Source organism: Hippocampus guttulatus, chromosome 13, assembly GCF_054856545.1.
Source record: "Hippocampus guttulatus isolate MCC_2025c chromosome 13, RoL_Hgut_1.0, whole genome shotgun sequence".
In the NCBI taxonomy this organism is placed as follows: Eukaryota; Metazoa; Chordata; class Actinopteri; order Syngnathiformes; family Syngnathidae; genus Hippocampus; species Hippocampus guttulatus.
The window spans coordinates 7,019,353-7,031,183 of NC_141273.1; the positions used below are offsets into that span (position 1 = coordinate 7,019,353).

General features: G+C 42.2%; 1 protein-coding gene across 2 annotated transcripts; it reads right to left on the bottom strand.

Annotated features, from left to right (window-relative positions):
- Window positions 1-3,196: 3,196 nt before the first annotated feature.
- Window positions 3,197-11,831, bottom strand: vsx2 (visual system homeobox 2). 2 transcript variants are annotated; one of them, XM_086128143.1, is made up of 5 exons: window positions 11,276-11,831; window positions 10,905-10,989; window positions 10,333-10,456; window positions 5,747-5,927; window positions 3,197-4,651 (listed from the first exon to the last, which is right to left on the bottom strand). In XM_086128143.1, exons 1-5 carry the CDS (start codon window positions 11,709-11,711, stop codon window positions 4,338-4,340), a joined length of 1,140 nt encoding a protein of 379 aa, XP_085984269.1. In that variant the 5' UTR covers window positions 11,712-11,831; the 3' UTR covers window positions 3,197-4,337. The 2 variants fall into 2 exon arrangements, with proteins under 2 accessions (XP_085984269.1, XP_085984268.1); XM_086128142.1 differs by having other exon boundaries at window positions 3,197-4,714.

Genomic DNA, 11,831 nt, shown 5'->3' on the forward strand with positions numbered 1-11,831 from the left:
TAAACGCCTTAATATACATGGTCGTTTTTTCGGTGAAAAACACCTTACTATACATGGTCGGGGGTTTTTTCAGCTAAAAATGCCTTACTATACATGGTCGTTTTTTCAGCTAAAAACGCCTGACTCTACATGGTCGTTTTGTTTTGTTTTTGTTGCTCAAAATGCCTCACTATACATGGTTGATTTTTGGTAGTTAAATAGGCCTCACTATACGTGGGGGGGGGGGTTTCGGCTAAAAACGTCTTACTATACATGGTCGTTTTTTGACAGCTAAATACCCCTCTCCCTCCCTTGTTTCTTTCTGACTTTCGGGTTGAGTGAACGCTGGCGCGTTTTGGCTGCCGCTGCTCAACCCGTATTGTTTTGTGTTTTTTGTTATTGTAGAGTGTCCTTGGGTGTCTTGAAAGGCGCTTATAAATAAAATCTATTATTATTATTATTATTACTATACATGGCCTTTTTTTCAGCTAAAAACGCCTTACTATACATGGTCGTTTTTTCGGTTAAAAACACCTGACTATACATGGTGGGGGGGGGGGGTTTAGCTAAAAAAGCATTACTATACATGGTCGTTTTTTGGCAGCTAAAAACACCGTACTATACATGGTCGTTTTTTCAGCTAAAAACGCCTTACTATACATGGTCGATTTTTCGGTTAAAACATTTTACTATACATGGTTGTTTTTTCAGTTAAAAATGCCTTACCATACATAGGATGTTTTCGGCTAAAAACGCCTTCCTATCCATGGTATTTTTTTTCGGCTAAAAACGCCTTACTATATACTGTTTAAAACGCCTGACTATACATGGTCGGGGTTTTTTTTTAGGTAAAAACGCCTTACTCTACCTGGGCGTTTTTTTGTTTTTTTTTTTACCTAAAAACGCCTTACTGTAGATGGTCGATTTTTCGGTTAAAAACGCCTTACTATACATGGTCGTTCTTTTTCAGCTAAAAACGCCTTCCTATACATGGTCGGGGTTTTTTCGGTTAAAAACGCTTTACTATACATGGTTGTTTTTTCAGTTAAAAATGCCTTACCATACATAGTCATGGAACTTTCCAGTGCACAGTATACAATGGAGATTTCGATTCCAATGTTTGCTTAATTCTTAAATACTTAATATATACCAAATGAGTCAGTGACGCCATAAGGTGCCTTTGAGGCACCACCATTATGATGAAATTAGAATGGACATGATCAAAATGATTTGTTTTGACCATATAACACCTTGTAGACAAAAAAAAATTGACATTTTTTTTCTTTTAATTTTATCACCACACACTGTGGTTCGCAGAGCATTCCGTGGCACACGGCAAAATCATGAGAATCCCAAGAGAAAAAATACTTTATCCAAAATTAACGAACCACAGTATACTAAATGGTGACATTGAACAAAGACAAAATATGATTCGAGACAAACATCTGGACATATTGCAGTTATCAATATCAGCAGTAGATGGCAATATAACACCACTTTACAGCACCTCAGGCAGCCCATCCAACAGGAGTACTCTTTATTTTGATCCGACTCGACCTGAGGGAGCTTCCCAAAATGAGCTGCGTGCACTGATTAACCTCAGCAATGTCAATCATATTGCTCCAAAGGAAATTGAATGTTAATATTGCATTAGTGGAAAACCTTCCCGTAAACCCTCCCTTGATCTCACCCTGCATGGATTGAGATGATTTTGCGGTGTGATTTTTGCGAAACACACGGCGACGTATGGCGGACTGTGAATGACCTCGTGGTTTGCAGTGTAAACATCTGGATCTTCCACAAATCTGATCTATCATAGCCTCTTCCTCTTTCTCTCTCTCGGAGGATTAAATAGATTTGCACTTAGAGGACTAATCCTCACTCAGTTGCATGTCTTGGCCTCAATAAATGAATTTGGATGGAACTTTACAGATGATGGCAACGCCCAGCTAGTACTGAAAGCATGTTGTTGCAAGTTTAGTGAATCCTGTTGGTTGAAATGTGATCCGAATCGTACAGATTTGTCAGCGTGAATGTTTTTAAAATGCACAAAAACCATGCGGTTTGAAAAGATATTTGCAGTGTGGGTTAAAAATAACATTCAGATCAAGTGAAAGTAAAGCAATGTTTTTGCAAAGTTACGATAAAAAGGTTCCAGAACACCAGTTCAGGGTGTAGTCTGCCCTCCACCCGAAGTCACCAGGGAGAGGCTGCAGCACCCCCCCCCCCCCCCCGACCCTGTTCAGGATAAGCGGTGTTGAAAATGGATGGATAGCAAGAGAGAGAGAGAGAGAGTTTTTTATTGTAAAAAAAAAAACAGTCATTTTAAAACGCTGCCATCGTCTTCTCCAATAGTTTTCCTTTAATTTGTATGTATTTTTTTGTTGTCTGTTTTCAAATACCCGTTATTTACTGCATTTACTCGTACTGCATTAAAAAGATAGTGGTGAATTGTAAAGGAAACATGTTTTCATGTCCGTTTTTCCTTTTTACATTTACATTTTTTTACAGATAATGTTAGAATGTTTTTACGATATTTTATGTATTTTAATTTATTGGTAGGTGGGTATCCAAAGGACTGCATGTATACTTACCAGTTTATTTTGATCGTTCCTCTTTCGTTGGTGTTTATGTGTCCGCAGGTTCATTCTATCAACATTTTAGTCATCCTCTGACACGCTTAATGCGATTCCTGAGCCAAAGCTAACCTTCGGTTTCCACTCAGAGAAATGAATCCTGTTTAAATATCTGTTTAAATTCAACAAAGCAGAAGACTTTCTAGAAAAGATTCGTAAACTGAGCGAAGTGGCCTTCAAGTAGCTTAGATACAAAGATATTTGAACACGAAGGAAGGGTGTGAAATCAAGCTGTCATTCTTTGGCTGTAGATAAGAGGACGGATGAGCGGCTTGAGTGTTTGTTGGCTGTTAAAGTGATTTCAAATCAGACGCTCTCTGCTTGTGGCTGTTTTCGCTCTCCGTGCTCAGCCCCATCCCCCTCCCCTCCAATTTCATCTGAAATTGAAGGCTCTCAACCTCGACGGATTATAGGAGTTAACCCAGGCATGCATCTGGGGTTGGGTGGGGGGGGTGACGGGAGGGGTGGGGAGCGTTGTGCTAATGAGGCGAGCCGACAGAGCATCAACAAGTAGCTTCTGCGCCGAGGGGGCGATTTGCGGCGTCAGACCAGTTGGAGCGCAAGAAGAGTTGGACGACAGACACCAGAAAGTCACATTTAATAATAAAAGATGATTTCTTTTTGGATGCTTTATGGGTGATACATTTTTGGAAGTGAAACTACTCAAATTGTGTCATGTAATACATCAGTTATATACAGCAGTGGTTCTCAAACCGAGGTCCGGGGACCCCATGGGGTCCATTAGCCTTAACTTGGGGTCTGGAAAATAATTATAAAAAATGTTGTAGCATTTTTTTATGTGTTTACCTGCATATGAGGACCAGTGTGCCAATAAAACACACATAATATGTCAATTACTCCTCCCTACCTCAGCTCTCATTTGATTGTGACACATCTGACAATCATGCATTTCTAGTTCTCACACTTCTTTCTCATGTAGAGTTGTGCAGGAGAGTCAATTTATTCATAATGAACATGTAGATAAACCACTGCTTTTGCAGTTTATGAATGGGCACCATGTCTTTGGCAATGTTCAGCACAATGATTACCTTCAACTCTCATTTTGTCATGCAGAAAACAATGTTGAAAATGATTCCGCTCATATTGTCATTTTCTTAATGGGAATTAAACTTGCTAGACGCTTTTTTTTTCCAAGAGCGATCAAAAATATTGCTAAATAAAGCATCCAAATCGTGAAGATGGCAACACTTACTAGTGGGAGTGTAGTCCACGTAAGCTAGCTACAATGGATAAATATGGACTTTAACTCAGCTGAATTTGGGAAATTTCTTTCATTGAAACAGGTCAGAATTATTTAGGTTAAAACTCTTAAAAGATGAAAAGCAATTCCCATGGCATTTAGCTCTCGGTAGTTCTCTGTAGGAATGGTGAATTGGTGTCAAGATTATGAATGGATTCTTCTATTTTGTTTTTACACGATCAGGGGTTCCTGGACCCCAAAAACGTTTGACAACCCCCGAGATGCAGCATGACACAGAACAACAATGACGTTCCTCCTCCTTTAAGAGGATCGGCAGGATGGTTTGCAATGAAATTGTCACCATTCAGGATGTAAAATGCAAAATATTTGGAAGTAGACAAAAAAAAAAAGTGCAACTGCATCTTCTGCGTAGCAATGAGTCATCCTCATGAGAGTCCAGATACAGGGCGCTTTCGAAGAGCCAATGAGAGGTGAGCGCCCTGCCTTTGAGTGTTCAGTCTTTAAGGGCTGTGCACCTCCTCGGCGGGACTCCGAGGTGCACCGGTCTTCTCCTGCTCGTCCTCGTCCAGTCTGTCGTGACAAACCGTCCCGAGCACTTTGGCACTGTGCTCCTGTGCTTTGGCCCTAAGGGCAGCGATGCTGTTCTCTCTCAGTTCCTCTTTAGAAATGGCTGACTCGCACTTGGGCCTCCTCTCCTCCACCTCAGAGTCTTCGGCCCTCCGAGAGCTGGGCTGCGGCGGCGGCTGTGGCTCGTCACAATTGGCGGCCGCCTGTTGAGGGGGCGCCGGGGTCTCCATGGATTTTTTGTGCATCCCTGCAAAGAGTTGCGGGCATTCAGATTTAGAATAGCGTCTGTTGATTGGTAAGCCATCTTGAACTGGAAACAGCAAGCAAAGAAGGTTGTGGTTTAGAATAGAATGTTGCAAAGGACAACAGCTGTAAAGGAACAAGCTTGGAGGGTGAATGGAGTGAGGGAGTCAATGGAATGGAGAACATGCAACATTAGGTTTTGCTGAAAACATAAAGGAGGATTTGCTATGCGTACCATTCATGTAATACTGAATTAAATGTTCAAACCGTGCATAATGAACTTTTTTTAATCCAGTCCAGAACATTTGTAAAGGACAATGCAGTTATTTTCAGGTTTTAACTTTTGTGTACTTTATTTTCAAACATTTATTTGGGTAAAATCAATTGCTCTTAAATGCAATACATTTAATCATTGCAGTTTTTAATTTCCTTATTTTTAAAAATAACACGTTCAAACTGGGTGCCACCAGGGTCGACTGGTTAGTACAGAGCTCGAATATGGGCTGTGTGAAGTTTGCATGTTCTCCCCATGCCTGTGTGGCTTTTCTCCGGGTACTTCGGTTCCCTCCCACATTCCAAAACATGCACCATGGGTTAATTGAACATTCTAAATCGTCCCTCGGTGTGATTGTTCGTCAATGTGTGCTATGTGATTGAGTGGCTTGCAACCAGTTCAGGGTGTACCCCTGGCTCCATGCGGATGAGCGGTTCGGATAATGGATGTTTAATGTTTAAGTGGATGGTTCTAGAGACAAGTATATAAAAAGAAAGAAAGAAAATAAAGTTTAAGTACCACTGCTATAAGGCTAAAATTCTTATGTGGGTAGGAAGGAAGGTAGGCACTGCACAAGACAGGAGTTTGGTAGAAATAATCAATTCAAGCAGCTATTTCATATATTTTTGTGTATCCGTGCAAAGTGTTGCGGCCATTCAGATTTAAAATAGCGTCTGCTGATTGGTAGTTTAGTAGGACGGAAGGAAAGAAGGAAGGCAGGGAGGGTGGAGGCAAATGATGAATATTCTGTGTCAGTGATGGAAGCAGGGATCGGTGGTTGACCACACGAGAATGAGGAAGAGAAAGCTGAGGAAAGTGACCCACCTAGCAACCAGGGGGCACAGGACTCCATGATGCCATCCTTGGCCGACTTGAGGATGGACTCCGGCAGAGGGATGGAATGCCTGACCATGGCCCCGTAGAGGCCGTACTCGGCCATGACGGTGCTGCGACCCCAACACTTCTCTCTCTTCCTCCACTTGGCTCTGCGGTTCTGAAACCACACCTAGAAGGACACAAAATGTTTCTTACTGTACTCGTAGTTTGCAATTGTTTACCATTGCACTGCTTTATAATGACAGAAATTTCTAGTTGATCGAATAGAATCTTAAGTTAAGTCGAATCCCCACTAACTTTCAAGCAAGTCAAGTCACTACTTGCGATAAGCAAGTTCCGAGTCAGGTCATACAATCTCCATCCGTCACAACCTATACACCGTTCGGACATTAGCCACGTTGCATGAAGTATCTGTACTTGTTGTGTTTAATGGGTCCCCAACCAATCTCACTGTGTTCTGTTTCTTGACAGGGAACTCACGCATTCAGTTTAGCATTTCACCTATTCATATGTGATTCAAGTCGAAACTTATATTAAGTGCAGTCTCATGATACCAAGTCAAAGTCAAGTCTTTCAAGCCAAGCAAGGCCAAAGATCGGCGATTTCAGTCTGACTCGAGTCAAGTCGTGTAACTTGAGTCCCCCAAAATATGGCTGATGATAAACTGTGTTCAACATGGCAATGATGACTACATTCTCAATCATTATGGAAACAGCGATGTGGAACTCGTTTACAATGATGGACCGGTAAAGGATTGTACACAGTGGAGCTGGACATAATGACCAATTACTGGATTCACTGATCAGTTCAATCGTGCAGAATCAATCGTTGATTAATCACGTCTTGAAGCAATTGAGGCAAAATGGAGTGCAATACTTGGATGGAAAGAGCACAGGTGCTCCTGATTCAGTCTAGTTTGAGGCCCGGAGAAGGAGAAATTGGCAGCTGAGGCTTACACCCATGCAGCATTTTTCTGCTCAACACTTTTTATAAAACTGACATGGAAACACGAGTTCTAAACATTCAGTGTGTGAATTCTCCTATCCCTCAATGGTAACCGTTCCCTCAGATGTAAAATGAAAATGAGTTAAACCCAGACCAAACAAAGTGACGTAGAGCCAAAATAAAGTTGGAATGTTTCTCACAATTCTCAAGAAGAACAAATACAGTGAGAAGTGTTAAAGGTGACTTTTTAATAACTGCACACAAATAGGCTACTCACTGGAGTACCTGCTTCAACCTAGGTGGGGTTGGCTCGGGGGGAGCAAGATAACCTGACTTCCCTATCCCCGGCTACATTGTCCAGCTATTCTGAGGGATCCCAAACATGCCCACGCCAACCTAGAGATGTCGTCTTTCCAGCCTGACTTGATACTTTCTTGATGTCTCTTCCCATTGGGTTGTGCCTGGAACACCTCATCAAGGGGGCGTCCACAAGGCATCCTAAACCGATGCCCGAGCCACCTCACGAGGCTCCTCTCGATGCGAAGTAAATTCATTTTGGCCACTTGAAAGCGTGATCTTGTTCTTTTGGTCTGAACCCACAGATCATGTCCATAGGTGAGGGTGGGAAGGAAGTTCAACCAGTAATCGAGACCTTCCTCATTCAGCTCAGCTCCGATCCACCTGTAGAGCTCCCTTTCCATCCTCCCCTCACGTGTGAAGACCGTGACTTGATTGAGCTCCTCCACTTGGGGGCAGGTTCTCATCCCCAACCTGGAAAGGTCACCTCACCCTTTCTCAACTGAGGACCCTCATCTCAGATTTGAAGGTGCTGATTCTCGTCTCAACCGCTGTCAACCACTCCAGCAAGAGTTAAAATCGGCAGCCTGATGGAGCCGTCAAACCCACATCACCGGCAAAAAGCTCAGATGTAATTCTGGGGCCATCAAACTGCTGGATCTTCCAGGGTGCACGGGACTTTCCTCTGGTGCATGCACGCGCTGCTTTGACGTGATGTGTTGTTTCCAAGAGATTTCTCAAAATGTAAAGTGTGACATCAAGCCCCAGTCTTCCCCTATTGTTTATTATCCGTGTACACAGAAATGATAGTGTGTTCCAGGTTGATTTTTTAAAACATTCTCATGAGAATTATCAAATTATTAAACTTCAATACTTCAATGTGTTTTCGCAACAGCTTATCTGGCATTCAGAAAATGGTCATTAATCCTTCGTCAATGCTTCAGAGAAAAGGGAAAGTTGAATTTTGGCAGCGGTAAATCTCATATCTGTCAAGGTCGTTTTTGACCTCTGACTTCTGTTCCTTGAGTGGAGCAAAATGGGATCATTCTCATTTCCCCCATGACCTTTTGAAGACCAACAGGTACATTTTTCAGGAAGAAAATGCAAATATGGTGGGGAATTGATGGTTTTAAGGACTGTTTCCAAGGCCCCCTGTTCCCCATTGTCTAATAAAAATACATAAAGTACATCCCCTGGAGTGTTTTACCGTTTCATTTTTAAATGTTTACATTTGTGTCAAAGCATGATAATTTGGGTGTTTCTATCGCGGTCAAATGGCCAAACGCTAATCATGTTGGTGACATTTTTGTTGAGAGGTGTGGCAAGAATTTCTTTCAAAAGTCAAATCTGTGCCTTGGTTCCACAGAATTTGTGGAAACAATACGACCTTAAGATGACGTCTAAGGTAAAAGCTTGACGTCAAAGGGAGCCGGAAGCTGCTGCCAGGAGGAGAAGCTACTCTGGGGCACACCGCCGTCTGATTGAAAAATAAGTTAATTTCAGGCTCGATCGATGGCGGCCAGGCGGGCAAATATCACGGGAAATTAAACTAGCGGCACCCGGGGGAGCGACGCTATTGACCCGTGCTAATAAATTCAATGTAGTTATTTCATTTGAGCTCCGCACCTTGCGTGGCAGCCCCCCCCCCCCAAGCCGGTTTCATTTAACTAATTACGCTCAATGAGCAAAAATTGGGTGTTAATTTTTATTTCGCAGAGGAGCCGGCCTGATTCTATTTATGTATTTATGTATTTATTTGCATCTGGTATTATTTATTGGGAGATGTCGCGGGGCCTTAATGAGAAACGAGATTAAAAGGCGGGCTTGTGCAGGCAGATGGATGGTGCAGGGGTCACGCCGCAATCTTCTCCCGCCTTGATCGCTTGATTAGGTCGTTAGTGTCTGCTTGCACACAACAAATTGTTTCACTTTCCAAGTGAGCCTGATGAGAAACGATGTGTCCAGGGCTGGGGGAAGGCATCACTCAGCTCTCTGAGAGATGAGAAACGTCAGCGTGCAAAATGCACGGGCGGGAAACGTGTGCAAACATCGCCTCTCAAAAACCTGGCATTTCGCCTACAGGCCAGAACATTTGGTACACTAAGATCAATTTTTGATCTTAGCGTAGAAATTTGCGGATTTTGCAATTGTTACGCTTGTCGTTGGTACCTCTCGCATACTGGAAACAGCTGATGCTGAGCACGGACAACAACCACAACCAAACATTCCTTGTTCCTCTGGCAGTGTTAATCAAAACTGAGTATTATGCTTTAAAAGGTCAATTTTAGGCATCAATCTTATAATGTTTTGCAAATGCTCCAAATAAAGTGCTGGGTGAAAGAGCAATCTTTAGGTTATCGTCTATAATGGATAAAGATTGTTCTTTCACACTCTATTTGCACACGCACACGCGCGCACACACACACACACACACACGCATAATGTTTTAAAATGATTTATAAAGTAGATTCATCACTATTGAAGTGGAAACACTGATGATCAAACATGCATCCAACATCTCTCATGGTCAGGTGAAACGAACTGATCTTAATAACAATGCATGTTCCTAATATTTTGCTTCATATATATATATATATATATATATATATATATATGGCTGCAAGTAACAATTATTGAATTAGCCTTATATTATATTTATATATTTATAATATTTTAAGGTCCGACCCTTTATTTTCAAATCAGGACATTATTTCCAAATTACGATTCAGTTACTACAGTCTGTTACTTGTCAGAAACGAGGGAAAAAAACGTGGATCACCGTTTTTTAAAGTTAGAGCAGATATTTGCAAATATCCGATGTCAACGCAGGGATCATCAGTCATCTTTCATGGAGGAATGCAAAAAAATGAGATTTTTTTTCCCCCTGTTTGAGAGGCTGGAAATTGAGAGGATTTGGACAATTTAAAATCAAGGTCTCCAAGCAATTGATTGACAATCAAAATACCTATCGATTAATTTGATAGTTGACTAGTTGTTGATGGATGCATCCTAATGTATACAATAAAATTAATACTTAAAATACATATACACGCAACAGTGATAAAGAGATTATTTATATATTGGCAAAAAGATGTGACTTCAAATTCAAAACAAATCAACAGGTGGCTGGAATTCATAGCAGCCTCAAAGTGAGGTCAATATATATATATAAAGATCTAGATATTTTTTTAGACTTAAAAAAAGCTGCTACATGCTGCAGAGGAAAAAATGATAATGGTGCAGAATTAGGAAAATATTTAATTTGAAATAGCGTGTGGTAATGTTTTCATATAGGCCTGCGTGTATTTTCGTTGTGTGTGAGTGAGTCTGACCTGTATTCTGTCTTCAGGTAATTCTGTTTTCATAGCCAACATCTCTCGTGCGTATACATCTGGATAATGGGCCTCGTTAAAGGCCTTCTCCAGCTCCTCCAGCTGGTACGAGGTGAATATGGTCCTGTTTGGACAAAAATACCACGCTTAATTCATGCACAGAACGATCCACCTCAGTCCCTATTTTTCTCGAATTGCATATCCGATTTTTTTCAAAATTGAAACACATAAAAATATACTTGGGGGAGGGGGGGGGGGAATGCCGTGACCTCAAGCACCACATCGAATTAGAACAAATATTTTCTGAGGGGGGGGGGGAGAAAAAAAACGATCATGCTCGTATGACCCATCTAAAAAATGTTTACTATATCGCCTCTATTAAAAAAAGACGAATTTGGTCGTTTTTATTGTTTAGAATTCTTTATGGCACAGGAAAGGCGAGATTGATTGAACAGCACACAATTTAAAAGCGTTATACCGAAATAAATTGTCATTGAATACAATGTATTTTTTCGTTGTTTGTTTGGATTGTTTTTTCAAAGCAGATTTTAAATACTGAAATCATCACTGACCTGTGGCGTCTTTTCTTGCGTTTCTTGCTCTGAGCTATTGAAGACTTTGACAGTTTCCTTTCACTGGAAGACAAATCCTCCGAGTCTGCACAAGGAAAATGACAGTACTGCATTTGATCACACATGCAATTGCGTATTTGCTTCATATTTTATGTGGGGCGAAAATGATCGTCTGTTTGAAATATTAATTTAGTACATTCATTCATTCATTCAAAACACACGACTCTACCTCTGACTAGAATGCGTGTTGTTGTGTTTTCATCCTGTGGTGTCAGTGTTTCCGATATTGTCTTGCCAGATATAAACGCATGATTATTTTTTAAAAATATATATCTGATCTCCAGCATAAACTAGTGAAAAGAGAGGCTGACCGGAGCTTGCAGACTGCCCGGCGTCCATCCGCCCTGCAGAAGAGGTGTTATGCGGCCGCAAGTGAACATCCTGCGGGTCCAGCACGCCCTCCAAAAAGGCGGGCTGGCGGTAAAACGCCGGAATCCCACCGGGGCCGATTAATCCCATCCCGACACCCACACCGGCGTGGCCCAGCACGGACCTGGCCGCGATGAGATGCGCCCTTGCCGGCAAGGAGCTCAGCGGGCTCCTAGGGGCCGAGGAGGGCTCCTTGTTGAGTCCCAGGATCTCCTGGATGCCGAAGCCCGTGCACCTGCTGGGCGGGTGGATCACGGTGGTCTTGGCCGTCTGCTGCTGGTTGTTGAGGCTGCTGCCTCCGTTTGCACCCAGAGGAGGTCTTCGTGTCTCCACGGGGTTCAAAGTTGCCGACAACACTGCGCCTTGTTTGCCCGTCATGGTGGCTTGGCTTCGGCTGGGATAATTTTTTTTTAATGGATGTAACAGGCTGCTCCCCAGTGCATGGCCCTCTGTGCACAACAGTGCATGCGGGGGCTTCTTCACAAAATGGTCCCTTTA

Bases quoted from the DNA above. Each gene is read 5' to 3' on its own strand.
- vsx2 (XM_086128142.1), bottom strand. From the start codon at position 11,711: ATGACGGGCAAACAAGGCGCAGTGTTGTCGGCAACTTTGAACCCCGTG. The intron at 5,928-10,332 runs GTCAGACTCACT...GTGTCCTTCTAG, and splicing joins TACCTGAAGACAGAATACAG to GTGTGGTTTCAGAACCGCAG. The intron at 4,715-5,746 runs GTGGGTCACTTT...TGCTGTTTCCAG, and splicing joins CTGTGCCCCCTGGTTGCTAG to TTCAAGATGGCTTACCAATC.